The sequence below is a fragment of the Rhodotorula paludigena genome (genome assembly GCF_050403205.1).
Source record: "Rhodotorula paludigena JCM10292 DNA, Rt_paludigena_JCM10292v1_ctg6, whole genome shotgun sequence".
Taxonomy (NCBI): Eukaryota; Fungi; Basidiomycota; class Microbotryomycetes; order Sporidiobolales; family Sporidiobolaceae; genus Rhodotorula; species Rhodotorula paludigena.
In genome coordinates, this window is record NW_027481452.1 from 517345 (window position 1) to 542435 (window position 25091).

Here is a 25091-nt window from a genome sequence, read left to right on the forward strand (position 1 = left end):
TGGCCCTCGTGCAAGCCACGTCGGGGCGGCATCGCCATCTGGACCGGCGGAGCGGACTGCGCTCCGTCGCTCCGCCGCCTTTTCCATCTCGCCAGTCCAAGCAATCGACCGCTTGCATTCTTCGCGTGCACCGGATGCTCGTCGCGAATGTCTACTGCCCTGCATCGCCACGTCGCTGCCTCGCTTTCCGCGGGCTGTCCGCCGTTCTCCTGTCCGTTTACCGCGCGCCGGCTTTGAGGTGTTGTTGCATGCCTGCCGCTCCGGAATGCACATGTCTTCGCGCGACGACGCTTCTCGCCGCTATCTAGACCGGCTGGACGCGCAGCGTGCGGCCGAGCATCTCGAGAACGCTGGGCGGGAGGTCGGGCTTGCGGGCAGCAGGATGGGCGACGTCGCCCATCGCGAGTTTCAGCACGACTGGCAGCGTCTCGACTCCAGGCTGGAGCGCTCCAAATTGCTGGGACACGGACCAGGCGGATCGGCGGCTGATTTTACCCAAGTCTGCCCACAACGCGAGGCTGTGGTTGAACTGAAGCTGACTCTGCGGCTCCAACAGTGGGACGGGATCAAGCGAGCTACTTCCGCTTTGGTGAGTACAATTTGACGTCTGTCTTTGAAGCGTGGGGCTCTTACGCGATGTGCTGCATTGTCTCTGCAGCTCGCCGAAGGAGAACAGAGGGCCGTGGTGCTCAGGTCCCAGCTACCCCAGGCCCCCCAGGTGCGCACAACCTCAGCATACTGGGTGGAAGTGACAAAGAACCGGTGAGTTGACCTTGCACGCTGCGTATGAATGCAGATTTTGCCCGACCCCTACCCTTCCTCGTCAACACCGAACCTTCAAACAGGTCTGCACCTGCACGCCGGCTTTACGAGGCAGTACCTCAAGTACGCCGAGCGGGACGCACTCGCTGCAGCTCAGCAGGCGGGCGCGACAGCCAAGTATGCGTATGCCGTCGCGAGGCGCAAGCTGTTCGAAGCGACGGGCGCAGGAAAGGTGCCCTCTCTCGTAGGTCCCTACCTCCGCCTGCGCGGTACTGACCATGCCCAGCTCCCTTGCGCCTGGCTCTGCGCAGCCACAGGTCCTACGGCCGCGTCCGTTCGAGCCGAACCCCATCAAGCGCTTGGCCGATTCGCGCGAAGACGCGCACGACTACAACGTCAAGCACGGCCTCGCCGTCGCTGCGGGAGTCGCTGCCGACGTTGCTGGTGTAGCGGCGGATGTCGCGCTGGGGTTGGCTTATGGGCGGTACAGACAGCATCGGAAGATGGTGCAGCAGCAGGCTGGATCGAGGATGTAGCACGTCACCACTCTTCCCGTCTGGCCCACAACGCCACGCTGGATCGCGAGCAGGCCCGAGAAAAGAAGAGCGCAGCACTCGGGATTCCGGAGCTTGGAGCGGAAAGAGCGAAGCAGACCGCGGAAACGTCCCGCAATTCTCTCCCGCAGCATGCAAGCAGACCGAAGAATAGCACACGACGACTCTATTCGGCGCCCAGCGGGATCGAGAAGAGCGACCCGGCAGGCAGGGAGACTACAATGCGGTGTCGAAGAGAGCAGGGGACAAAACGCGACAGGGAGGGCGGCGTCGACGATGCCGAGCGGAAAGGGAACGTGGTATGGCATGCACAGGGCGGGAGGAGGGGTAACAGCGAGGTGGTGGAGAGGAAGAGGGAGGAGAGGGCGGGGTGCGGAACGTGAGGGACGAGACCGCCCGAATGCGATAGAAGCGAAGGCATTCTAGGACGGCCCAGACCTGAGTCTTCTCACTGGTTCGCGCACTGGACCTGCGGGCCGGCACCACCCTCCTCATCGGTGTCCATCGCGTCGTCCGAGAAGCCGCCGGCACCCATGCCCGACTTGGTCCTCCGCTCCGAAACGTCAACCATGTCGACCTCGTCCACGTGGACCTCCTTCGGGTACGTCGGGAGCTCGGCGCGGGGCGGGAGGATCGACTCGAGCGGGGCAAGGGCGGCGGGGTCGAGCGAGTCGGGGAATTTGACGTTGATCTGGACGACGAGGTCGCCGAGCTCGTGGTGGCGGTACGACGGCATGCCCTGCCCCGGGATCACCTTGACCGACCCGGGCTTGATGACCTCGCCCGGGTGGATGGTGCACAGGATCGCGCGGTCGTCGAGGTGTCGGAGCGAGAACTGGCCGCCAGCGAGCGCGGTGAGGAGGTCAATCTCGACCTCGGCAAAGAGGTCGTCGCCCTTGCGCTTGAAGATGTCGTGCGGCTTCTCCTCGATCACAATGACGACGTCGCCCGGCTCGGTGCCCGGCGCCTGGTCGGCCTCGCCCGCGAACGTGATCGTCTGGCCCTCCTTCATGCCGCGGTCGATGTGCACCTCGAGCACCTTGCGCTCGTTGACGATCTTCTTGCCGTTGCACTCCTTGCACCGGTCCTTGGCGTTGATGATCTCGCCCTCGCCGTTGCAGTCGGTGCACGCCTGCTGGATCTGCTGGACCATGGGGCCGAGCTGGCGGAGGACGACCTTGACACCCTGGCCTCGGCACGACTGGCACGTCTTGACGGCGCCCTCCTTGCCGCCCTTGCCCTTGCACTTGCCGCACAGGACGTGCTTCTGCAGCGCCAGCTTGGACGTCTTGCCCTTGTAGAGGTCCTCGAGCGAGACCTTGATGCGGTGCACGAGGTCCTTGCCCTTGCGCGGGCCCTGCGGCCGGCCGCCGCGCCCGCCTCCACCGCCGAAGAAGCCGCCGCCACCGCCGAAGAGCTGCGAGAAGAGATCTTGCGGGTCCATGCCGCCCATGCCGCCGCCCATACCGCCGCCAGAGAGGCCCTCCTCACCGAACTGGTCGTACAGCTGACGCTTCTCCGGGCTGCGCGATTGTAAAGGAATTCCAGTCAGCATCACATGTCGAACCAAGGCGGTCGGGATCGCGTCGAGGAGAGCCGAGGGGTGCAGGCGGAACAGCAAGATACGGGTAGCGCACTCTGATAGGACCTCGTATGCGTGGCTGACCTCCTTGAACTTGTCGCCGGCATCCGGGTTCTTATCCGGGTGGAGCTGGAGCGCAAGCTGCGAGGACGTGTGCGAATGTAAGCACCTCCGGTCGAGCTGGCACGGGTCGTGGCGGTGCGGCGCGGCATCCAGGGAATGAGCGAACGCACCTTGCGGTAGGCCTTCTTGAGCTCGGCCTCGGACGCGGTGGGCGCAACGCCCAGCTGGTCGTAGAGAGCGGTTTCGCGGACCATGCTGATTCTCTCGGCAAACGAGGGGGGTGCAGGGAGCCTGTCGACGGGCGCACGGGGTTAGCGGGGCTCTGAGTCGAGACCACACGCGCTGCGTGCACGCACCGAACGAGTGGACGAGCAACAGGAGCGCGCGAGAGTGGCGGCGGCGAGAGACGAGAGAATCCGACGGAAAGAGGCCCGACCGCCAGAAACACCGATCGCCGACTCGGCCAGACTAAGCAGCGGGCAGTCCGAGACGCTCAATGACAGTCTCGTACTCTGGCTAGTACATCTACTGCATCATCCGGCGCGGTGGTCGAGGTGCGCCCCTTCCTCCGGCCCGTCTTGCTTTGACCTGGCGAACAACCCGCTCGACACCATGCCGCTCAGCCAGCAGTACATCGAGAGCGACGACGACAGCTCGCGCGACAGGTCGGCCTCGCCCAAGACCTCATCCGCCGCGAAGGGCGCAAAGGTGAGCGACGACCTCTTCGCGCCAATGTCAACAGACCGAACGCGCTGGCAACGCCTCGCACGAGCTCAAGCGCCGTCCTGAGACGCGTAAAATGGGTACTGCTGGCCACAGAGGTGCTGGCCGTCCGTCACGAGCTGGGCTGATGCTACTTCGCTCTTCCCCACCTCGACTCGCTCGCCTCTTCCGCGCGCGTCCACGCAGAAGTCCAAGACCAAGCGCGCGCCTTCCCCTTCCGAGTCCGACTCGGACGACGCACCCGCTAAGAAGAAGTCCAAAAAGGGCGGCAAGAAGGGCGGCTCGGGCTCGCCTCCTGCGCCCAAGGACAAGAAGCCCATCAAGGGCGTCAAGGACGACGCGCCCCGCAAGGTCGGCGCCGCGAGGAGGGCGTCGACCGAGCTGCAGACCAACGACAACGGCGAGCAGTTCCTCGACCTCGGCAAGAACAAGCGCGTCACCGTCTCGCAGTTCAAGAAGAGCACGCTCGTCCAGATTCGCGAGGTCAGCCTCATTCGCTTATTTGCTTGAGTCCGTCACTTTGGCTGTGCTCACCTCGACCCTCTTCACGCCATGCAGTACTACATGGGCGACGACGGCGAGATGAAGCCGGGCAAGAAGGTTCGCGGAGCGTTCTTCTCTCTCGCGCCGAGTGGCTGAATCTCCCTCCGCTGCAGGGCATCGCGCTCTCGGTCGAACAGTGGGATCGCCTCAAGAAGGGTCGCGACTCGGTGAGCTTACGTCCTCGTGCAGAGACACTCGGATTGTCAGCGAGTCACAAGCCTCGCGTTCTTTTTGGCGACGCCATGCTCAGCTTGTACCGATACATGGCTTTCACAGGTGGACGAGGCCATCGACAATCTCGCCTGATTCGCCTGGCCCGCGCCTCTCCGCCGCCTTCGTTGTTCCCTCTTGCCTGCCTTCTGAGGCCCTCTCCCGCTCTTGGTCTGTTGTGCATACCCTGGTCGCCGCCTTGCCTGTCTGTACCTTTCTTGCTCGTTACCGCGCCATCCGCCGCCTCTGGATACCCCCCTCGTCTCGCCTTCTCGCTACCCTCGCCGCACTCAGCAAACAAGCCTGCAATTCGCAACGTCGCTTTCGTCTCGCTTGCAGCGCCCGAACTCGGTCAAGCGCAACTCTATTGCGCCGCGTCATCGCCCCCTTCCCGCTGCTGCACCGTTCGCGCCTCCTCCGCCGACCGCATTGACGCTCGCGACGGGCGGGAAACCGGCCATGGGGCCCTTCTGCAGCACGAGGAGGCGCTTCGAGTGCAGGATGTACGCTTTGAGGTAGCCCTGCTCGGTCGCGCTTGCCCAGTCAGTCTGTGACGCACACGGAGAAAAGGCAGAACGAGCGAGACGCACCTGCTCCAAGAGTGAGGCGCACATCGCCTCGACGTCGTCGACGTCGAGCGTGTCGCCGTCGGGAAATAAAAGTCGTGCTGCGGCGAGGAGCGCGTGGAGCGAGAGCGTCGGCGGACCCGTGGGCGGGACGGGGTTCCCGTTCGTGAGGATGAAGAGCCTGTTGGTCTGAACCCTCAACATGGAGGCGAGGAGAAGGGTCAGAGGGAGGACGGGAACGCACACCCGCCGCGCGAGGTTCCGCCAGCACAGCGTCTCGAGCTTCTCCCGCAGGAGGAGGTACGTCCCGTGCGCGAGGTGGAACGGCTGGTGCGCGTCGAGGTGCGACAAGACGGTGCGGAAGTCGCCGCGCTGGGTGGTGTCGCCGTGTCAGTACGACCCAGGATAGCAGAGGGTATTAGCGCACCTTGAGGGCAGAGAGGAGGTTCGAGTACTGCGTGTGCAGGTTGAAGTGCTGTAGCAGCGCTTCGGACGGGAATGACCCGAGGGGCAGTGACGCCGCGATCAGATACGAAAGGATCAACCTTCCACGACCCAATGTCAGCACAGGAAGACAGGTGTCAGATCAGGCAGGCACTGAGAAAGCGCACCGCCCATTCTTCCAGCTCCCAGCGTTGCAAAGCTCGAACGACCTTCGCAGGTCGTTCCTCGCCTGCGGCAGCCGCCGCTGATACAGCGCAATCCGACCGCGGTAGTACAAGAAGGCGCAGCGGTCGGCTTTGGGGTACGCGTCGAGCTGCGCGGCAGAGTTCTGCGTGTTGTTGAGCACCGTGTCGCAAAGACGCAGGTTGGACAGGGCAAAGTAGACGCGGAAGGTCGCGTTGGCGAGGAAGAAGAGCGCGTCGCGCTTGCAGGGGGACTCGCCGGTTCTGTAATGGAAAGGGAGTCAGCGAGAAGGGAGCTGGAGGACAGTAGGTTGATGGAAACGCACCGGTCGCTAGCGGCGATACCCATCGGCCGACCGAGCATGCGCGCCGCCTCTCCTGCCCTCGTCAGCTTGGGGTCCCCTCGTGCCCGTCCGACCTGCGATCGCAGTAGCGTAAGCGCGCCGAGCGAGACTGAAAGCGCAAGTCCAACGAACCTTAATGGCGACGTCGACCAATCTTCGCGTCAGCTTGCGCAGCGTCGGCACGAACCAGCCTGTCTCGCCCTGTGCAAAGACACGGTCCGCGTTTCTACGTGTCACGAAAGGGTCAGCGTTCGCAAATGCGTGCCAAGGTGCGAGGTGTAAGCGAAGCGCACTTGAAGCAGTCCTCTAGGAGCGAGTAGGTCTTGTCGAGGGCGTCTGCCGACGTGCCCAGGTCTGCATCGCGCACGTAGAGGAGGAAAGCGGCGAGAAAGTCGGCAAAGGGACGATAGTCGGCGAAGTGGGAGCGGGTGAGCGAGGTGTAGGTTGCTGGTCGGAGGCTGGGCGTGTTCTGCGCGGTTGTGGCGGTGAGTCGGTGCCTCAATGAGGCCATACAAGTGACTGCACGCACAAGGATGCTCTGACGGAGGAGCGAGAGCGAGTTGCTGTCGGGTCGTGGGGAGAGGAGCGCGGCGAGTCCCGCGCCGTCCTGAGCCTGCTGGCGGTCCCTGACCTGCGACAGCCACATATCCAGCATGTCTGGCTGGGCAGCAGCGCTCCAAGTGCGCGGGGGGACCGAGTCGAAGCCTCGTCGAGAGACGATCCGCGTCGCTTGTTTCCGCCGCGACTCGCCCGCGTCCGCTCGCTGGGGAGAGCTGCCGGGCGCTGCCGAGACTGCAGACTGGGCCCGATGCCGCTCCTGCAGGCAGCGACGGCGCGCTTCTCGCGCTCACCCGCTGCACCGCCTTCATCGCTCGACGCCAGCGTCCGCCAGCAGCGCCGCCTCTCGCGCATCTCGCCGAGCGAGTTTGACCAGTTCCTCGACTCGGGAAAGACCGTTCACCTCGGCGCAGCACCCGCCAGCCCCCAAGAAGCGACGCCGCCGCCGCCTTCACCCCCTCCTCCCGACCCTCCCAGCCCGGACCTCGCCTCAAAGGCCCCGACCCCGCCCCTGCTCGGCCCAGAGCCGCGTGCACCGAAGCGTGCACTCCGCAAGACTCGCAGCAACCTCGGCAGCGTCTTCGAGGCAGACTCGCCGCCCTTCCCGACAACGCGGCCCGACCACGGCCAAAGTGGGGGGAACAACGCGCTCGAGGTGCTCGACGCCGCACCGCAGCGTGGCAGTGCTGGACTGTCTGGAGATGGACCCGAGCCCAGCCCTGATCAGGACCCGCCGTCGCCGCGCACCACCGTGCCCGCCTCTCCGCCGACCTTCCCGAGCCCTCGCCGCCAGCAGTCGGTTAACCGTCCCGGCCCGCGCCCCTCAACCGCCACGACAGACTCCCGAGACTCGACCGTCTCCACCGGATCCTACATCCATGTCCCCTTCCCGCCCGTCGAGAACCGCCCCGACGGGCGACTCCTCGATCCGAATGCTTCCACCACCTCGCTCGCATTGAGCGGCTTCGACTTCAGCCCCTTGCGCAAGCGTACACAGTCAGGTGACACAGGAGATGGCAAGGTCAGCTCGCTCGGACTGCTCGGCGCGAGAGTAGCAATGTTGACGCTTTCCTTCCACGCAGATGAGCCTGGCGGGTACGATGCGCAAGACCAGCCGGTTCTTCCGCAAGCTCGGCGGCTCATCCGCTACCGGAAACAAGGTTAGCCGCCAGATGGATTACATAGTCCCGCATGCTCACGCCGACGTCCTGTGCAGACGAGCTCGCCTACGACACCATCGGCCGACCGATTCCCAAGTTCTCTCACACCTCGCGTCCCTTCAGTACACACTGCCGAGTCATCATCTATTGCTCCCTCGACTTCCTCTTCACCACGCCGTTCTCCCGCGCCTCGCAATCCTCGCGTCACTAAGCGCGAGATCCCGCGTCTCCCTCCCTCGTCCTACGTTCCGGGCGCGACCTCGTCCGCCATGCTTCGCGACGACTCAGCCGGCTCGTTCCTGTCTGACCAGACGCAGAGCTCAACCGGCAGCGGCTCTCGTCGGCGCAGCGTGAGCCTCACCTCCCTTCGTCCGGACGCCCGCACCGCCGAGCTTGCCGCGAAAGGCTCGCCGGCGGGCTCGTCGAGCGCGCGCATGCCCGCGAACCGCACAGAAGACGACCAGCTCCGGCGCGAGCTCAAGCGGTGGCGTCTCGGCGTCGACGGCGTGCTCGGGGCAGCAGACGGGAACATCTCGCCGAGCCCGAGTCTGGGTGGCACTCCTTCGCTCGCGAGCCAGTCGAGCCCGCAGCTGGCCCGGACGCTCTCGGCGCTGGATCCCGGCGGAAGTCGAGGTCCGTCGCCGACGAGCTCACCGACGCTCGAGCAGCGACGAGCGTCTCTACCCGTGATGACGAAGGAGCTGCCGCCCGTACAAGGCGACTCTGCCGCACAGCGTTCAGCAAGCCTACCGACATCGAGCCTCCTTCCCATCCCGCCCGTCTCGGTGCACATCCGCCGCCCTCCCTCGTCGGACGGCAGCGGGACGCCCGAGATCACCGTGAGCCCGAGCTCGCGACACGGGTCCGTCTCGTCTGCGACGACGATCGGTCCGGGCGCCGCAGGAGCAGGTGCTGCGTCGGCGCTTTCGCGCGGCTCGCTCACGCGCCAGTCCGTCTCGTCCTCGTCGTCGACCGAGGACGGCAGCGGGATCGGACTCGGCCTCGCGACGATCGACGAGGCCGCGGCGCACTCGCGCGACAACTCGCTCGGACCCGTCACGCCGACCAAGGAGTCGTTCGCGGCCGAGTCGGCCGCTGCCGCCGAAGCGGCGTCAGTCACGCCGACGCGAAGCGCGCCGCCGCGCTCCGGCTCGCCGACTCCTGCTGCGGGTACAGTCAGCGCGAGCAGCACGGTGAGCAACCGCTCAAAGGGCGCACGCGGATCCATCGTCGGCTACCCGCCTTCGTCGTCCACCTCGGCACGCGCGATCCCGACATTTGCGCTTGCCTCGTCGCTCCCCGGGAGCGCGGCAGGCTCGTCGGCGAGCCTGTCCTCCCGCGTTGGCGCTGCGTCGACAGCGAAGAGCCGCGCAAAGGCGGCGCAGGAGGCGGCGGACGAGGCGCTCACCGAGGAGGAGCTCACCGAGAAGGCAGCCAACCTGGCGCAGCGAGCGTGGGACGAGGACGAGTCGTTCCTCGAGCGGAGAAAGATTGCCGAGTGGCTCGGGTCGTCGTGCGTCCTTACCGCTCTTTTAGCGCGCCGTGCAGGACTAACGCCGTCGTTTGCAGTGGTCGCGTGAACGTCGCCGCGCTGCGACATTACATCGATCACTTTGACCTGACCGACCTCCGCCTGGATGTCGCTTTCCGCAAGCTCTGCGCAAAGCTGTACCTCAAGGCCGAGACGCAGCAGGTCGACCGCATCCTCGAGCAATTCAGCCGCAAGTTTTTCGAGGACAACCCGCAGACGGTTTACGGCAGCTCGGGTGCGCTCCGCTTTCCCCTCTGCCACGGACTTCCGCGCTGACGCTGTTCACGCATAGACGTCGTCCATGCTGTCTCGTACTCGCTTCTTCTGCTCAACACGGACCTGCACGTCGTCGACACGACCACCCGCATGACCCGACAGCAGTTCATCCGCAACACGCTCGAGGCGATCCGCGCGCAGACCGGAGACCCAGAAGCCATCTCGTCTGCCGTCTCGCTCGATGAGCCCATCCGTCCGGGTACGGCAGAATCAGCTGCGGGACCTACGACCATCGTGCTTGGCTCGCAACGCGACGGTTCGGTCTCGCACAGGTCACTCGAGCGCCCGCAGGGAGCCAAACAGCCTTCGAGCGTATACAGCGAAGTCAGCGGATCGGGCCCCAAGGACTCGCCGGCCGCCTCGTCCGTCAACCTTCCCGGCTCACCGAGCATCTCGCGGACGGCGTCGACGGTGACAGGTGCGGGCGCCGTCACGCGGGCGGAGAGTCCGGCCGCTTTTAGACGGGTCAACGAAGCGAGCTTGCAGCCGGTGCTCAAAGTGCGTCGCTCGTCTTTCCGGTCCCATCGAGCTTCCAGTACTCACGCTTGCTCTTCCGTAGGACATGTACAACGCCATCAAGACGCAGCCTATCTACCAGATCTCGGCCGACACAGGCTCGAGCTCGGCTGTCCATCTGCCCGACAGCGGTCGCCCGTCTCTCTCGCTCCCGCCTGGCGCATCCCCCTACGCGACCTGGGGCGGCAACGTCAACCGCTCGGCGAGTCGGCGCAGTGCCAACTCGACGGTCAGCGGAGCGGCGGGCGGATCGTCGACGGCGTACAAGCGCGCGAGCGTGCGAGGCGTCGGCGCGTTCCTCGCCGCTTCCGGCCTCGAACTCACGCGGACATCGAGCCCGACGCCGAGCACTGCTACGTCGTTGAGCGATGTGAGCGTTCAGCCCGCGAGAATCTACAGCTTGATTTTGAAGTTGATTGCCCGCCTCTTGCAGGAACGCTGGAACAACGCGTACGGCGCCTCGTCCGTCCATGCCGTCCCGACTATCGGCTTCGCCAACACGCTTTCGCACACCATCATCCGCGAGCAGCAAGAAGACGATGCACGCTCCGAAGCGAGCACGGTCGAAGTCACCGACGAGGAGCTCGCGCTACTCGGCGCACCGTGGGCGAAGGAGGGCATTCTCCATCGCAAACACTACTGGGAGACGGCGGGTCGCCGCGCGAAAGACAAGAATTGGGTTCAAGGTTTCAACGTCGTTGCGCAGGGAGAGCTCAAGTCGTTCCGCTTCGACACGGGCGGCGGGTCGAGGGGCATGAGCGGCGGCGTTGGTGGCGGCGACTGGACTGTGCGCGGCCCTTCCTCAATTCCTCGCCCTTCGTCGGCTGACTCACTTCCTTCAGTCGAACGCTTCGAACGCCGGCTCGATCTCGCTCATCCACGCGCTTTGCTCCGCCATGCCGCCGCCTGGCTACAGCCGCGAACGCCCGCACTGCTTCGTCCTGACGCTCCCAAACGGCGGGTCCTATTTCTTCCAGGCCGGCACGCCCGACCTCGTGGGCGAGTGGGTTGCGACCTGCAACTACTGGTCCGCCCGTCTCTCGAAGGAGCCCCTCTCTGGCGGCGTGTCCAACATGGAGTACGGCTGGAACCGCGTCGACCTCGGCGGCAACGATGACGACGATGACGAGCGCGAGGAGATTGCCAGCATCCGCAGTGGCCACAGCCGGATGAGCTATGCCAGCTCGGCGTTCCACTCCGGTGCGACGTCGGGCGGCGTCAACGACCGCGTGCTCATCAACGAGTGGAAGCCTCCCCAGGTCCCGCTGCAGCCCAGCACGCTCACCGAAGAGGCACAGCTCGAGGCGCTCAGACGCCACGTCGCTATCGTCCAGGACGAGCTGATGCAGCACAGTCTTCTGCGATCACCTATGCTCCGACTCGTGCGTTGTCTTCCGTATCTTTGGCGAAGGGCACAGGCACTGAGTGACCGGTTCTCGCAGTACTCGCCTCGGAGCAACAACGCGACGAAGGCGCTCGCCAACTGGGACCGCAAATCGCAGCACCTTCTCACCGAGAGCGTCAAGTACAACACCTACGTCGACGCACTTGCGGCGGCTGTCAGGCTCCGCGCTCTGCAGCGCGGGCAGAAAGAGGTCGCCAAGATGCTCGAGGACGCCGATGCGGACGACGACGATGACGACGGTGTCATCGCGTCTCTCTCGCCGTATGACGCGCCGAGCCTTGCCGCGGCGCCCGCTTCGCCTACGCTCGCACCATCGGACCTCGCCAAGTCGGGCAGCACGAGCGCGAGTGGGCAGCTCGACCCGAATGGCAGCAGGCGCCAGTCGCGCTACGACTCGGCGGCATCGGCGACCTCCGCCACGACCAACGCGACCAATGACGAGTTCTTCGAGTCGTGCGTGCCCTCTTCATACTGCATGGGCCGTGACCCGGACTGACCTCCGTCCGCTCGACGCGCAGACACACCGATACCCCGCCTCCCAATTGATACCCGCCTCTCCTTTTCCGTCCACGTTGCTATGCGTCTTCCTCTGTCGTATCCGTCATACCATTCCTCGCATCGTTGGATACCCGCGCGCTCTGTCCCCTGCAAAGGCTGGCTCCTTCTCCTCTCTGGGGGCGAGACGAGTACAGCTCTATTCCTAAACCCGAAGCAGATACAGTCACAAAGGCAAAGGCGACCCGATTCGCCCCTCTATCGCCGACGGCACCTCATCCTGCCGCTCAGATGCCCTCAACCTCGCGGTCGAGCGTGAGCAGCGCGCTCTCGAGCACGTCGACGCACTTCTCGGCCTCCTCCTCACTGACGGTCAAGCTCGGCACGAAGCGCACGGTCGCCTTGCCGCACGAGAGGACGAGGACGCCGCGCTCGCGCATGAGCTTGACGATGCGCTGCACGTACTCGTCGCGCGTGAACGGCACGCCGAGGATGAGCCCGCGGCCGCGCGGCGCGCCGGCGACGAGCCGCGGGAAGAGCGTGTGCAGCGCGGAGAGGCGCGAGTGCAGGTACGAGCCGACGGACGAGACGTGCGAGAGGAAGGACGGCGTCGCGAGGCGCGAGACGACGTGGTGCGCGACCCGCGTTTGCAAGGGCTGGCCACTGTTTAGAAGCAAGAGAGAGTGTCAGAACAGAGAGCGCGCTCTGCGAGGGGCAGTAGGCATGCACCCGAAAGTCGTGCCGTGGTCACCAAGCTTGATCACGTCTGCCACCTTGTCTTTCATCATGATTGCGCCGACGGGCAGGCCCTGCAAGTGCACGCTGTCAGGTGGGATGCAATTGAGTCGGAGTGAAAGGACGTACGTTGGCTAGAGGCTTGGCCATCGTGACGATGTCGGGGTGGCAGTCAGTCGGGAGCGAGCCATGTGCCCACAACGAACCCGTCCGCCCAAGGCCGCACTGTGTGTCACGGTCAATCAGTGACCGCCGATACTAGAGAAGAAGCAGGTGTGCGCACCTGGATCTCGTCGAAGACGAGAAGCGCGCCGACTTCGTCGCACCGCCTGCGCAATGCCCGCAGGAAGTCCTCGTTCGCCTCCAAGATACCACCCTCACCCTGCGTCGTAAGGAGGTCAGTGGCAGGCAGCTTGTAAGGCGGCTCGGGCGCGGCAGCGCACCTGGATGGGCTCGAGAATGACACCGCACGTCCGCTCCGTCACGGCCTGGTTGATGCTGTCGATGTCGTTGAGGGTTGCGGGGACGAAACCAGGCACGAGCGGCGAGAACGGCGCCTGGTACTTGTCCTGCCAGGTGGCCGAGAGGGCGCCCATCGAGCGGCCGTGGAAGCCATCGCGGAACGAGACGATCTCGACCTTCTCGTCGGTGGGCGCCTCGACGCCCTTCTCGGCGCCGGCGGCGTTGCGGACGGCGGCTACGTGCTTGCCGTACTTGCGGACAAACTTGAGCGCGCCCTCGTTCGACTCTGTGCCCGAGTTGGTGAAGAAGACCTTGAGGCCGCCCTCGTCGGGCGTGCCGTTCTTCTCGGGCTGGCCGGCCGCGTAGCCCAGCCCGCCGAGCTCCTTGGTCTTCTGTACGAGGAGGTAGGCGAGCTCGCCGGACCACTCGTTGTGCCAGAGGTTCGAGTTGTGCACGAGCTTGCGGCTCTGGTCCTGGAGGACCTTTGCGACGCCCTCGTCGGCGTGGCCGAGGGCGTTGACGGCGATGCCGCCGCTAAAGTCGAGGAACTCGCGGTCGTGCGTGTCCCAGACCTTGCAGCCCTTGCCGCGCGCGAGGATGTAGTTTGGGCGCGCATAGGTGTTGAGGGTGACGGCGGCGTGGCGGGCGAGCTTCTGAGCGACGTCGGCGGGGACCTCGTCGTCGCGGTGGGTGGGCTTGAGGTAGTCTGTGCACGCCTTTGCGGCTGCGCGGGGCGACGACGCGAGCGAGCGGCGCGATACGGGGGCCGCGGGGAGGGCGCGGGCCAGGCGGGCGCACTGGGCGGAGCGAGCGAGCATGGCGGGCAGCAGAGAGTGCAGCGTAGCCTCGAGTACGAGCTCGGCGTTCCCCTGCAAGCACAGGGCGCAGCAGACGAGGCAGACGGAGCTCTTTCGCTCTCTGCGCGAGGTTGACTTTCGTTGCAATCGCTTGACTCTGGCTCGCGCGCACGAGAGAGCCGCGTAGAGTGACCCGGGCTTCCTAAGATGGACTGGACGCTCCTCGAGCCGCAGCTGGCCCACTTTGGCGCGTCGCTCGTCCCGCTACCGTCGACCCCACCGCCGGCTATCGCTCAACTCTGTCTCCCGTGTCTGCAGACAACGCCAAGCGCATCCAGGCACTCGCACAGCTTAAGACACTCTTGCAAGATACACAGGCGGTACGATCGCGAACGACGGTGTTGTTGGGAGGTGGGTCTCGCTCACCTCGCTCCTCCAGGTGAACGACGCCGACCACCTCGCACAGACGCTCAGGCAGTCTCTCAAGTCGAACAACGCTCACGTCGCAGCCGCCGCACTCGCCTGCCTCCCGCCCCTCTTCCCGCTCCTCGTCCAGCCCGACCAGCCTCCGTCAACATCCGCCAACTCGCTCCGACACGCCTTCACTGTCCTCCTCCCGCTCGACAAGCTCGGCGATGCCAAGCAGCACACGCGCGAACTCGCTCTCGAGGGCCTCGTCAGCGCAGCGCACACGTGCCTGCAGCTTGGCGCCGAAGCGAGTGGGGCTGCAGGAGGGCCAGCAGCAAAGGGCAAGGAGGGGCCGTGGCAGGTCCTCGAGCGGGGCGTGCACGAGCACGGGTTTGGGAGCAAGAGCGCGAAAGCGCGCGAGCAGGTGGGCACACCTTGACGCTCCGTCTTAGCGTCGTGCTGATCTCGGTGTACACACAGTCTCTTCGGTTCCTCGCGGCCATCCGCTGTCCGCCTGCGGACAGTAACCTGCCCCTCCCGCCTTTGCGCCCCTTCACCCCGCTCCTCTTGCCTCTCTTGTCCGATTCAGACTCGGCTGTACGATCGCTCGCCCTGCACACTTGCATCGCCGTCTTCACGCACCCGACCGTGACGCCTGCCGCCAAGGCCGACCTCAAAAAGGCGATGGCTGCGCTCGACGTCGCCAAGAAGGTGCAAGACCAGATCCTGAGCGCCGTGCTCGGCGGCGCAGCCCCCGCTGCGGTCGAGCGCAGCCCGAGCCAGGGCAGCTTGTCGAGTCTCGGGGCGACGAGCGACTCGTCTCGCGGCGCTGCTCCCGCACGGTCCACGCGATCAGGAGGCTCTGCACCAGGCGCATCAGATGCTGCCCCGCGCCGCCTGACGCGCTCGCAGGCTGCCGCGCAATCGTCCTCGTCTTCCACGCCCCATACGCCTTCGCTCCTAGCCTCTCTACCCGCGACGGCATTCCCCACCGACCCGTCCGCCGCACAGCCCGCGTCAGCCGAAATCTCGCCCGTCTACATCGCGTCGGAGCGGGACCTCCGCGCCGAGTTCGACGCGATGAAGCCCGGGTTCGAGGGCAAGGAGACGGAGCAGAACTGGCAGGTGCGCGACCGCAGCGTCGCGGCTGTCCGAGGGATGCTGCTTGGCGGTGTTGCTCAGGGAGAGCTGCAGGCTGTATTCGTGCAGTGCGTGCGAGGCGTGCTCGACGGCATCATCCGCACCGTGCGTCTCCCACGTTTCCAGCTGGCGCTCTCTTACTGAGATTCCCCCACAGTCATCGTCACTGCGTACCACGCTCGCCATCTCGACGCTCACGCTCATCTCGGAGCTTGCGACCTCCCTCCCGCCTTCCCAGCTCGACCAGCTCCTCGACCCGCTCCTCTCGCACCTCCTCTCGATGGCGAGCCAGACGAAGAAGATTGTTGGCTCCGCCTCTCAGTCGTCCGCCGCGACGCTCATGACGCACGCGCCCTACCACCTCCGCACAGTCCAGCTCGTCGCGGCGCTCCTCTCCGAGAAGACCGTCTCGGCGCGCCAGTTCGGCGCGCAGCACCTCGTCACCGTCCTCGATTCGTACGGGCGCACCTCGCGCGCCGCGCTCGACTCGACGGGCGGGACCGACGAGCTCGAGCGCGCGATCGCAAAGGCGCTCGCGGATCCGAACGCCCAGGTGCGCGAGACGGCGCGCAGGGCGTACTGGGCGTTTGTGGAGCGGGGCTGGGCGGACCGCGCGGAGCGGGTGCGCGAGGCGCTCGATGCTAGCGCGAGGAAGCTCCTCGACAAGGTCAAGCCTGCGCAGGCGCCCGCTCCTGCGGCTGCTCCGGCGGCAGCAACAGTGAGGAACGGTGGGGCTGCGGTCAGTGCGCCATCGGTTGCGGGGACGCCGAGCGGCAAGAAGCCGACGATGCGCGAGCTGATGGCTGCCAAGCGCAAGGAGGCGCAGGCGGCTCAGCAAGCCGAAGAGGCGGCGGCGCGCGACGAAGGCGCCGATGAGGCACCGACGGAGACGCCCGAGCGAGTGCAGACGGTCGCGCTCGACGCGGCCTCGCCCGCAGCGAGCGTGACGCCGCAGGCTACGCCGACGCGGATGGCGTTCTCGCCCAATGCCACGCCTGCTCGCTCAGGTGCGGAGATCGGTGACGCAGCATCGCCAAGCGCATCGGCGCTGCTATCGCTCTCTCCTGCGCGCCAGACGCCGTCACGCTCCCCTGCTGCACGCACACCGGCCTATCCGCAAGCCGCGGCGCAGACGCCTTCGTCCTTCTCTGCCGCCTCCTCCGCCGACTTCGCCTCGCCCAGCCGCCCATCGCGGCAGCACGACCTCGTCCCCGACCCTGTCGTCGACGAAGCGCTGCGCGAGCAGGCGCTCCAGGCGGAGCAGGCCGCCGAGCGCCTGCTCGAACTGACGCAGGACGAGGCCGAGGAGCAACAGCAGTCGCCTTCCCGCGGGTCCTTCTCGCCTGCGAGTGGCGCAAGCGGACTGGGCACGCCCGTCTCGTCCCGGACGGCGCCCGCTCAGTCGGCCGCGCTGCACACGCCGGCGCCCAACCCGGCGCTTCGTCGCCTTGCTGGCGGGGCCGTATTTAAAGACAGCCCCGATGCGCGCGATGGATCGGGCGCGGGGACCAAGGGGACGTGGTGGATCCGGAGGAGCGAGACGCTGCGCGCGGCTCCGCCGGCGGAGGTCCCGCGTGTGGAGGATTCGTCGGAGGCGAGGGACGAGGTGGAGAGGCTCGTCGAGGGACTCAGGGCGATGAGCGTCGGGCCTGGAGAGCTGAGGAGGCTGTCGGCACTGTCGAGGGAGTGGCCTGTGCGAGACGTGGAGGAAGAGGAGGAGGAGGCGGACGAACGCTCAGACGGGATTGACAGCCCGAGCAAGGTCGCGAACGGCGGTGCGAGCACGGCGGCCAGATTTTGGGGCGACGAGCGCAGGTTTGAGCGCGTGTACGAGGGGCTCAAGGCGTTCTTGCTGCGGCCCGATGCGCCTGAGGTGGGTCGCCCTTGGTGCTCTCGGACCCGTCAATCCGCCGCTGATGCGACCGCTTGTTCCATCAGCATTCGGGCCAGAGCCGCGACGTCGCGCTCCTCTTGCTCAAGGACCTCGTCGAGAACCAGCTGCCCTGCTTCGTCGGCGAAGAGGCGGGGGTCTTTGACCTGCTCTTCAAGCTCCGCGAAGACCCTTCTCGCACTGTGCGCTTCCGTGAACTGCGCTGCATTTTCAGCTACTGACGAATATCGTACGCAGAGCATTGCCGCCACCGAGGCGATCGCCACGTCCTTCACCTCGCGCCTCGAGCCGCTCTACGGCCTCGGCTCGCTTGTCCCCTCCCTCACCTCGTACCTCGCCTCGACGACCGCTGCACCGGACGTCCGTGCCCGCTCGTGCGCGCTCGGGCTGCGCCTCATGGGCGCATTCTTCGAGCTCTTGCCGGCCGAGGTGCTCGAGGACGTGCTGCCGCAGTCGCGCGACCTTCTCAAGCAGGTGCGTCCCTGATGCTCGCCCTCGCGCACTGCGTCGTAACACTGACCTCGTCCCGCGTTCTCGCAGGCCCTGAACGACTCGACCGCGCCCGACCTGCGCCGCGCCGCGCTCATGGCGCTCGTCTCTGCCCAAGTCGCGCTCAGCGCGGGCGACGACGCCGCCGCGTCGTCGGCCGCAGCGCAGAGCAAGCTCGACGCGCTCGTTGGCGGGCTCGAGAAGGACCAGGCCAACTTGCTCGCGTACTATGCGGCCAAGCGCGCGGCGTGATGGATCCGAGACGAAGGAAAAGAGAGTTGGACGAATGTTGTAGTTGTACAACCTTTGCAAAGCAGTACACCGAGCAGTCCAACACAGACGGAAATGACACACACGTCTAGACGGCACCCCAGCATCTAATTTGGTGCTGTGCGGGTCCATGAAGTTGTCAGTTTGGTAGTCACCATGCGCTGCTGAGGGGCTGTCACATACCGAACTTGTAAACAAGCATGCCTGCTGTTGCGATGGAGTAGCCAAAGAACTGGAGGAGGGTGAGCTGTCGAATGGGAGCGGGTCAGCCGGTGCTCGTCCTGAACAGAGGCGCTCAAGAAGCTCACACTCTCGCCGAGGAGCAGCACCGGCGCGACGACCAGGAGCACGTCCTTGACAATCTTTGCCAGGCTGAGCACCATGGCGCTGATGCCGATGAGCATGGTCGAGCTCAGGTTGAGGAGGAGCGTCAGGGCCGCGTTGCTGAGGATGGTCCCGAGCCCGATGGACGGGATCGCCCTGAGCGCGGGCCAGCCCTCTAGCGCGACGAGGAAGACGGCGTTGATGGCGAGACACGCGGGCGCAAAGAAGTAGAGCGTCTTGAGGGGCGACATGCCCGTCGCGATGGCGGGGGCGGCGGGCGCGCCGTCGGGCGCGGTCGACGTCGGCGAGAGGAGGATCTGGATGAGGGTGACGCGCGTCGCCTCTACGGCGATCGCGACCATCTGGATCGTAAAGCCCACGAGCGAGAAGTCGGTCTCGCCCCAGCTGGCGAGGCCGACGCCGAGCGAGATGACGGCGACGATGCCGAGGAGGCGGAGGGAGAACGTCTTGGTGCCGAATGCAAAGGCGGCGAGGAGGATTGCGACGGGCGCAAAGGCTTTGAGGATGTGGATGAACGAGACGGTGCACCAGAGGTACGCCCAGTTGCTCAGGACAAGCGAGAGCGAGAACAGGACCGCAATGGGTAGACTGCCAGTACGATTGGTGGTCAGTGCCTGTCGTTGTAGGCCAGCGCGGAGCACTGAGGACGCACATTTGCCGCCTCCAGGTGAGCCAGTCCATTTCGACGCTCTTTCGCTTCCACCGCTCGAGCTCCTGGGCCTTTCCCGCCTCACCCTCGCCGCCCTGCTCTGCCGCGCGTGTCGGGTCTGCCAGCGGCATGGCCGAGTATTCGTCTTGAGGAATGGGGCCCGAGATGAGGGAGGTGAAGCGGTGCAGGAGCCGAGTCGCGGCGGCCTGGAATGCGAGGTGGAGAGTGGTGAGGGTGACGGGGTGGTCGAAGCCCTTTGTGACGAGGATCTGGCGGTTCTGTAGGATCACCAGGCTCGAGATGACAATCCACGCGAGGACGATCACCGTCGGAGGAAGCAACGTCGACCGGGGGGCGAGGACCGTGTTCGGGCCGGCCGAGGCTGTGGACGCCATTCGCTCGCCTCGTCGAGTCTGCTCGAACGCAGGCAGGAGCACGGCGAGTCGAGGGGAAGCCCGCCAACATGCGATCGACCGTCGCGCGGTTGTCCGTGGTCCCGCGTCGACGCGCCTTTGCAGCGTCGCAGTTAGTCTGTGAATCGCGTGAAGCGTGCAGGACACACACAGTACGCGACTACACGCCCACGCCGACTCGCACACGCTCTTCAGCGGCACAAGTCGCCGCACTCTGCCCGCCCTCGTCGCAGTGCGCAGCTCCAGAAACGCTTGCCCGCGCCGCGCCCGCTCCGGGCTTGCCTTGCTGCTCTCCACTCGCTCGGGTGCACACCTCTCGCGCGCATTGCATGAGCCCGCACGCATGCTCGGGTCGGTGCTGCGGCCGTATCTCCCTGCCCGCCGCGATCGCATCTATCTGCCCCTCGTCGTCCTCGCCTGTGTTCTCTTCCTGCTCTACCTGCAGCCGCACCGACCCGCGTACGGCTACCCGCTGTCCCGCGCCATCGACCCCCAGGCGTCGGCGACGGGCGACGGGCCCATCACCAGCTCAAGTCTCGCTCAACTCGTCCTTCCACGGTTCGACAAGCTCCTGAACACGCGCATCCTCGATTACGACTCGTCCCTCGCGCTCGAGTCTGTCCGCTGCCCGCACATACACCTCCAATCGAATCGCGACCAGCTGGCGAACGAGGGCGAGCATGTCTGGCCGACCATGACCGTGCGACAACTGCAGGACGCACGCGACAAGGTCGGCGAGCGGGTTAAGGAGCGCTTCGGATGGAGTTCGCTAGAGAGCACGGGGAAGAGCGCGGTGGAACTGGAAGAAATGCTCGGGACGAGGGGGCGCGGACTCGTCTTCACCGCTGGCAAGTGCGTCTTGTCTCTTCAGGCTGGCGCTCGATCACCGCTTCGAGGCTGACAAGCCCGTCGCTCGGCCTCAGCAAAGACACGACTAGCCGTCTACTCACCTCGCTCCGCATCCTGCGCAAACGGCACGGTTGCACTCTGCCAGTCGAAATATTCGCCTATCCGTCCGAGATGCAGGCGCTGGGCGATGTCAAGACCAGCATTGACGAGCTCGGCGGTGTCACCTGGCGCGAGGCCGCGAGTGTGCGGGCGGAAGGGGCGTGGAAGTCCTTTGGCATCGTGCGTCGGATCCGTTTAGGCCTGCTCGTCGTGCTTTGTGCGTACCAAAGAATGCACAGCGCTGACTAGGAGTCTTTGTCGAACGGCACAGAAAGGGGATGCCATTGCCCGCTCGAGCTTCTCGGAACTGCTCTACCTCGATTCGGACAACGTCCCGCTCGTCGACCCGACGTTCCTGTTCGACTCGCCTACATACCAGAAGCACGGCATCGTGCTCTGGCCCGACTACAATCGCGATTCAGGTGCGTCGTCTACATTTGTGCAGCACCTCCTTGGCGTTACCCAAGTGCTGACTCCTCACACGCAATCGCCGTCCACAGCTGCCAACCCCGTCTGGCGCCTCCTCTCGCACTCATGCTCGCCTGAAGCAGCGTGGCAAGCCGAGTCGGGTCAGCTCCTTGTCGACAAGCGCGCGAGAGGCGGGATGAACCTCGTCGCGCTCGAGGTCGCGAGGGCCATGATGGAGGAGGAAGCGTTCTGGTTCCGGTTGTCCGGTACGTCGGACAATAAAGACCTGCAGCTTGAGACCTTGATCATCTGACCTGACCTGTGCTTGCAGGAGGAGACAAAGATACCTTTGTGCGTCCGTTCTTCTACCTCACGCGGCTTTCCTGTGTCGTGACCCGCGCGAGTATACCGCAAGCACATCGCGCTGACGCTTACCCGCACTGCAGCGCTTTGCCTTCTTCCTCCTTTCACTGCCCTACTCCATGGCACCGCTCTACCCCTCAGCACTCGGTGGTCCGCGCCTTGGCCGCCCGTACCGCGGTCACACCTTCTGCGGCCACACGATGCTGCAGCACGGCCTCGACGGCTCGCGCGAGTGGGACCTCCTGCGCAAGCAGGGCAAGGTCGCCGACGATTTTGTTCCCGACCGGCTCGACGAGGCGCGTGACTTTGTACCGCCCCCGCCGCTGTTCGTGCACGCCAACGTGCTCAAGCACACGGGGTATACGCTCAAGCGCGGTGCGACGTTCAAGACGGTCAAGCGGCCGCGAGACGCGCGTCTCGCTCCTCACGCTGCGGCAGCGCGGTCTTCCTGGTTTGGCCCGTCGCGCCACGACGCTGTGCCCGCACTCGAGTCGATCCGACAAGCGGGCCTCCCGACGCAGGGTATCTGTATCGACGTGTGGGACGCGGCTTCGGTGGGCGGGGCAGGCGAAAAGGTCGAGGATGCGCCGGCAGGGGCGTACGAAGCGGGCGAGGTCGAGGTCTTCGCGTGGGAGGACGAATGGGGCGGACTGGCGAGAGGGTTCGAGGATATGTACTATGACGAGGGCGGAGTTGCGGGGGCGTGGTGAATAGACAGATTGGTTCAGTCGCGCGGAAGGCGGGCTGCCAGCGAGGAGCAGTCGAGAGCTGCAGCACGTCCTGCCGGGCGTTGCCGACCAGATTGATGGTGACCGTGAGAGCTGTACAGGCTGCAGACAGTCGTCTCGCGTGCCTCACAGGAGGAGCTGCACGTCGACGCTTACACGCGCCCGTGTGCGGAGTGGGAGCCATCACGGCCTTCCGCCTCGTGCACGTCGCTCGCGGTCCTTGTCGGTGCCTTTGCAGCCCTAGCGCACGTGTGTACATCAGCTAGACGCGCACTGCCCGCGCTGCCCTGCCCGCGTCCCCTCGCCGCCTGCCCGCCTCATCACTCGACTCGCCTCCCGCGCGTCTGATCGCCCGCTTCCAGCGACTGCAGCGATGAGCGGGCCAAAGGAGCAGCTGCCGAACCCGCCAGAGTCGCCGGCGTTTGCCTCGACGTCGGGCTACGCGGCTGCGCTTCGCCCCGATCACTCTGCCGTCCAGGTGCACTCGACGACGACGCCCATCATCTCGCCCCCGGCCTCGCCAGGCGCAGGAGCAGCCGCGCCCGTCTTCAGCGACAAGTACGGTGGCTACGGCAACTCGGGCTATGAGGGGGCCGGCGCAGAGGGCGACCAGCTCCTCGCGGGCGCAGCGGCAGGCAGTCGGAGCAGCAGCAGCAGCCGCAAGGGCCACGCAAAGGCTGCTGCGCCCCTCGCGACGCTCGTCAAGCTCCTCGCGGGCATGCTTGGTGTCCTCCTCGTCATCGTCCTCCTCGCCCGCATGTCGTTCATCCCCGAACACCACGCCGCCCGCGTCGCCCAGTACATGCCCGCCCCCGTCTCGTCCTTCATGCAGGTCGCCGACGGGCCCACCTCGCCCCACCCCATCCTCCCGCTCATCACAACCGCGCGGCAAAAGTGGGACAAGAAGGTCGCGTCTCAGTCGACGACGTTTGACCGCGCAACGCGCACCTACAAGTCGCGCTACGGCCTTGCGCCGCCACCCGGGTTCGACAAGTGGTTCGCGTTCGCGACGCAGGGGCGCAACCACTCGCTCGTCGACGAGTACGACCAGCTGATGGAGGATCTCAAGCCGTACCGCGAGCTGTCGCCGCAGGAGCTCCGGCGCCGCACCGCCGAGCTCGCCCAGGTCCCGGGCATCTCGATCGTCTCGATCCGCAATGGCGTCGCGCAGGTGCACTCGAAGAGCGGAAAGTGGGCGCCCGCGCTCGCGTTCCAGCAGATGATCGCCGCGTTCGTGCACGACCTCCCCGACATGGACGTCGCCATCAACGAGAAGCCCGAGGGCCGCGTACTTCCGAGGCAGCAGCGCCGCATCTACAAGTCTGACTATGGCCTCGAGGGCGACGAGCTTGTTTCCAGTGCGTTCCCTTCCGCCGATCGGCCGTTTCCAGCGTGACCCGCTCACCCGATGGTCGCCCGCAGACGCGTCCGACCCCATGATCACGCCGTCGCTCAAGGGCTTCGCGCCCGAGTGGAAGCGCGATGGCAATGTCTGGGAAGCGTACCGTCGCTCGTGCCCGACCGACTCGGCCGCGCGCCGCCTCATCGAGTCGGTCCGGTCCGCCGAAACGCACGGCTCGCTCGTCGTGCAGGGCCGCGCGAGCTCCAAGCTCGAGGCGCCGCAGACGCGCCGCCTCAAGTCTAAGTCGGTGCTGCCCGTCACGCGTGAAATGACGTTCAGCCACGACCTCGACGCCGACTTCAACATGTGCGACTACCCTTCGCTGCACACGCTCCACTCGGCGTTCTACTCGGACCAGCGCAACATCGAGTACCTCTACCCGGTCTTCTCGCCGTCCAAGCCGGCAGGCTACGCCGACGTGCTCATCCCGTCGCACCACTACTGGTCGCCGTCGTCCGAGTTCACCTACGAGCTCGAGTTCCGCCGCGGGCGCACCAAGGTCCCCACCGACATGGACTGGGAGCTCAAGAAGCCGTCGGCCTACTGGCGCGGTAAGGTCACGCGTGGCGCCGACACCCCGCCCGGCCACGGCTCGTCGTTCCAGAAACAGCGCCTCGTCAAGATGGCCAACCAGGAGTCGACCTCGGCGACACGGGTCCTCGTCTCGTTCGACGCCAAGACGGCCGCGCTCTCGGCGCTCGCCGTCCCCGTCGGCATCGCCAACAAGGCGACGAGCGACATCGCCATGGCGTGCGACCCGCAGCTCGGCGAGTGCTCGTACCTGCGCACGCTCGGGTACCGCGTCGAGCCGCCCGCGCCCATGAGCGACGCGTGGAAGCACAAGTTTGTGCTCGACGTCGACGAGATTGGCTTTTCGCCGCGCTTCCCGGCGCTCATGGAGAGCAAGAGCGCAGTCGTCAAGAGCAGTATTCAGCGCGAATTCTGGCGCGGATGGGTTCAGCCTTGGTGCGCTTCGTGATGCTCTCGCTACCCGTGCCTGCAGTCTGCTGACGTTCCACGCACCCGCAGGAAACACTTCATCCCGCTGTCGTCATCCTACTCCGAGTTGTACAACCTCCAGACCTTCTTCGAGGGCTACCCGAACACGCTCGTCGGCCGCCGCGGCGGCAAGGACGGGAACAGCACGGCGATGCAGCCGACGGTGCTCACGCGCCCCGTCAAGCTCCCCGAGCTCCCGCTCAACGCTGACGGGACGCCGTTCGACACGGACAAGGCGCTCAAGGACATTGCCGATGCGGGCACGCAGTGGCGCCAGGAGCACCTGCGCAAGGAGGACATGGAGGTTCGTTCACGCGTCCCCTTCCTCGTCGGTCTCTTGTGCTGACATCATCTTCTCGATAGACCTACGTGTACCGTCTCATGGTCGAATGGGCGCGGCTAGTGACCTTCCAGGAGGAGACCGAGGCGGTAGAGGGTGCCGAGGCATGATGAGCGGACGAGGCCGGCCTTGACGACCCGCTACCTTTCCGCATGCAGGAGGGTATTTCCGTACAACTGCTTGCGCTTGCATTGTTTCCCCATTCGTTTCGCGTGTTCAAGCGACATTTGACCGTCTCGCTCGTCTCTCCGGCCGATTCGCGCTTTTCCGTTCCGCGCAATTCGCTTCTCCCAGTTCCAGTAGATACGACGAAGTATCAGGCAGTGCTTACGACGCAGAGGCCCAAAGCAGGCGGTGACGCCGCTAGCACCTCGCCGTCTCCTTCTCCTC

General features: G+C 65.8%; 10 protein-coding genes across 10 annotated transcripts; 6 read left to right on the forward strand and 4 right to left on the reverse strand.

The window, feature by feature from the left end:
• Positions 1–790: 790 nt before the first annotated feature.
• On the forward strand, positions 791–1298 carry JCM10292_003210 (uncharacterized protein; the record flags this gene model as incomplete). The annotated part of the gene is made up of 2 exons (XM_076646934.1): positions 791–1006; positions 1074–1298. The coding sequence occupies 2 exons, from the start codon at positions 791–793 to the stop codon at positions 1296–1298; spliced, it is 441 nt and encodes a 146-aa protein (XP_076507695.1).
• Positions 1299–1764: 466 nt separating this feature from the next.
• YDJ1 (type I HSP40 co-chaperone YDJ1) lies at positions 1765–3215 on the reverse strand (the record flags this gene model as incomplete). Its single annotated transcript, XM_076646935.1, has 3 exons — positions 1765–2839; positions 2954–3039; positions 3132–3215. 3 exons carry the CDS (start codon positions 3213–3215, stop codon positions 1765–1767), a joined length of 1245 nt encoding a protein of 414 aa, XP_076507696.1.
• A 358-nt stretch (positions 3216–3573) lies between these two features.
• JCM10292_003212 (transcriptional coactivator p15/PC4 family protein) lies at positions 3574–4533 on the forward strand (the record flags this gene model as incomplete). Its single annotated transcript, XM_076646936.1, has 5 exons — positions 3574–3669; positions 3871–4167; positions 4243–4284; positions 4341–4394; positions 4504–4533. The coding sequence occupies 5 exons, from the start codon at positions 3574–3576 to the stop codon at positions 4531–4533; spliced, it is 519 nt and encodes a 172-aa protein (XP_076507697.1).
• A 281-nt stretch (positions 4534–4814) lies between these two features.
• Positions 4815–6628, reverse strand: THP1 (Thp1p; the record flags this gene model as incomplete). The annotated part of the gene is made up of 9 exons (XM_076646937.1): positions 4815–4958; positions 5028–5184; positions 5248–5375; positions 5431–5548; positions 5615–5893; positions 5956–6047; positions 6106–6199; positions 6267–6442; positions 6503–6628. 9 exons carry the CDS (start codon positions 6626–6628, stop codon positions 4815–4817), a joined length of 1314 nt encoding a protein of 437 aa, XP_076507698.1.
• Positions 6629–6781: 153 nt separating this feature from the next.
• On the forward strand, positions 6782–11965 carry JCM10292_003214 (uncharacterized protein; the record flags this gene model as incomplete). The annotated part of the gene is made up of 10 exons (XM_076646938.1): positions 6782–7552; positions 7614–7691; positions 7748–9204; positions 9261–9457; positions 9515–9996; positions 10058–10384; positions 10448–10801; positions 10857–11396; positions 11457–11872; positions 11938–11965. The coding sequence occupies 10 exons, from the start codon at positions 6782–6784 to the stop codon at positions 11963–11965; spliced, it is 4650 nt and encodes a 1549-aa protein (XP_076507699.1).
• A 236-nt stretch (positions 11966–12201) lies between these two features.
• Positions 12202–13929, reverse strand: JCM10292_003215 (aspartate aminotransferase family protein; the record flags this gene model as incomplete). Its single annotated transcript, XM_076646939.1, has 5 exons — positions 12202–12577; positions 12644–12723; positions 12779–12874; positions 12933–13031; positions 13093–13929. 5 exons carry the CDS (start codon positions 13927–13929, stop codon positions 12202–12204), a joined length of 1488 nt encoding a protein of 495 aa, XP_076507700.1.
• A 186-nt stretch (positions 13930–14115) lies between these two features.
• Positions 14116–18088, forward strand: JCM10292_003216 (uncharacterized protein; the record flags this gene model as incomplete). The annotated part of the gene is made up of 8 exons (XM_076646940.1): positions 14116–14155; positions 14227–14288; positions 14348–14740; positions 14797–15561; positions 15614–17329; positions 17395–17529; positions 17585–17821; positions 17888–18088. 8 exons carry the CDS (start codon positions 14116–14118, stop codon positions 18086–18088), a joined length of 3549 nt encoding a protein of 1182 aa, XP_076507701.1.
• A 125-nt stretch (positions 18089–18213) lies between these two features.
• JCM10292_003217 (uncharacterized protein) lies at positions 18214–19495 on the reverse strand (the record flags this gene model as incomplete). Its single annotated transcript, XM_076646941.1, has 4 exons — positions 18214–18224; positions 18290–18353; positions 18415–19039; positions 19104–19495. The coding sequence occupies 4 exons, from the start codon at positions 19493–19495 to the stop codon at positions 18214–18216; spliced, it is 1092 nt and encodes a 363-aa protein (XP_076507702.1).
• A 361-nt stretch (positions 19496–19856) lies between these two features.
• Positions 19857–21942, forward strand: JCM10292_003218 (uncharacterized protein; the record flags this gene model as incomplete). The annotated part of the gene is made up of 6 exons (XM_076646942.1): positions 19857–20365; positions 20437–20641; positions 20733–20883; positions 20962–21135; positions 21201–21220; positions 21316–21942. 6 exons carry the CDS (start codon positions 19857–19859, stop codon positions 21940–21942), a joined length of 1686 nt encoding a protein of 561 aa, XP_076507703.1.
• A 391-nt stretch (positions 21943–22333) lies between these two features.
• Positions 22334–24811, forward strand: JCM10292_003219 (uncharacterized protein; the record flags this gene model as incomplete). The annotated part of the gene is made up of 4 exons (XM_076646943.1): positions 22334–23318; positions 23383–24328; positions 24392–24665; positions 24725–24811. The coding sequence occupies 4 exons, from the start codon at positions 22334–22336 to the stop codon at positions 24809–24811; spliced, it is 2292 nt and encodes a 763-aa protein (XP_076507704.1).
• Between the last annotated feature and the right edge of the window lie 280 nt (positions 24812–25091).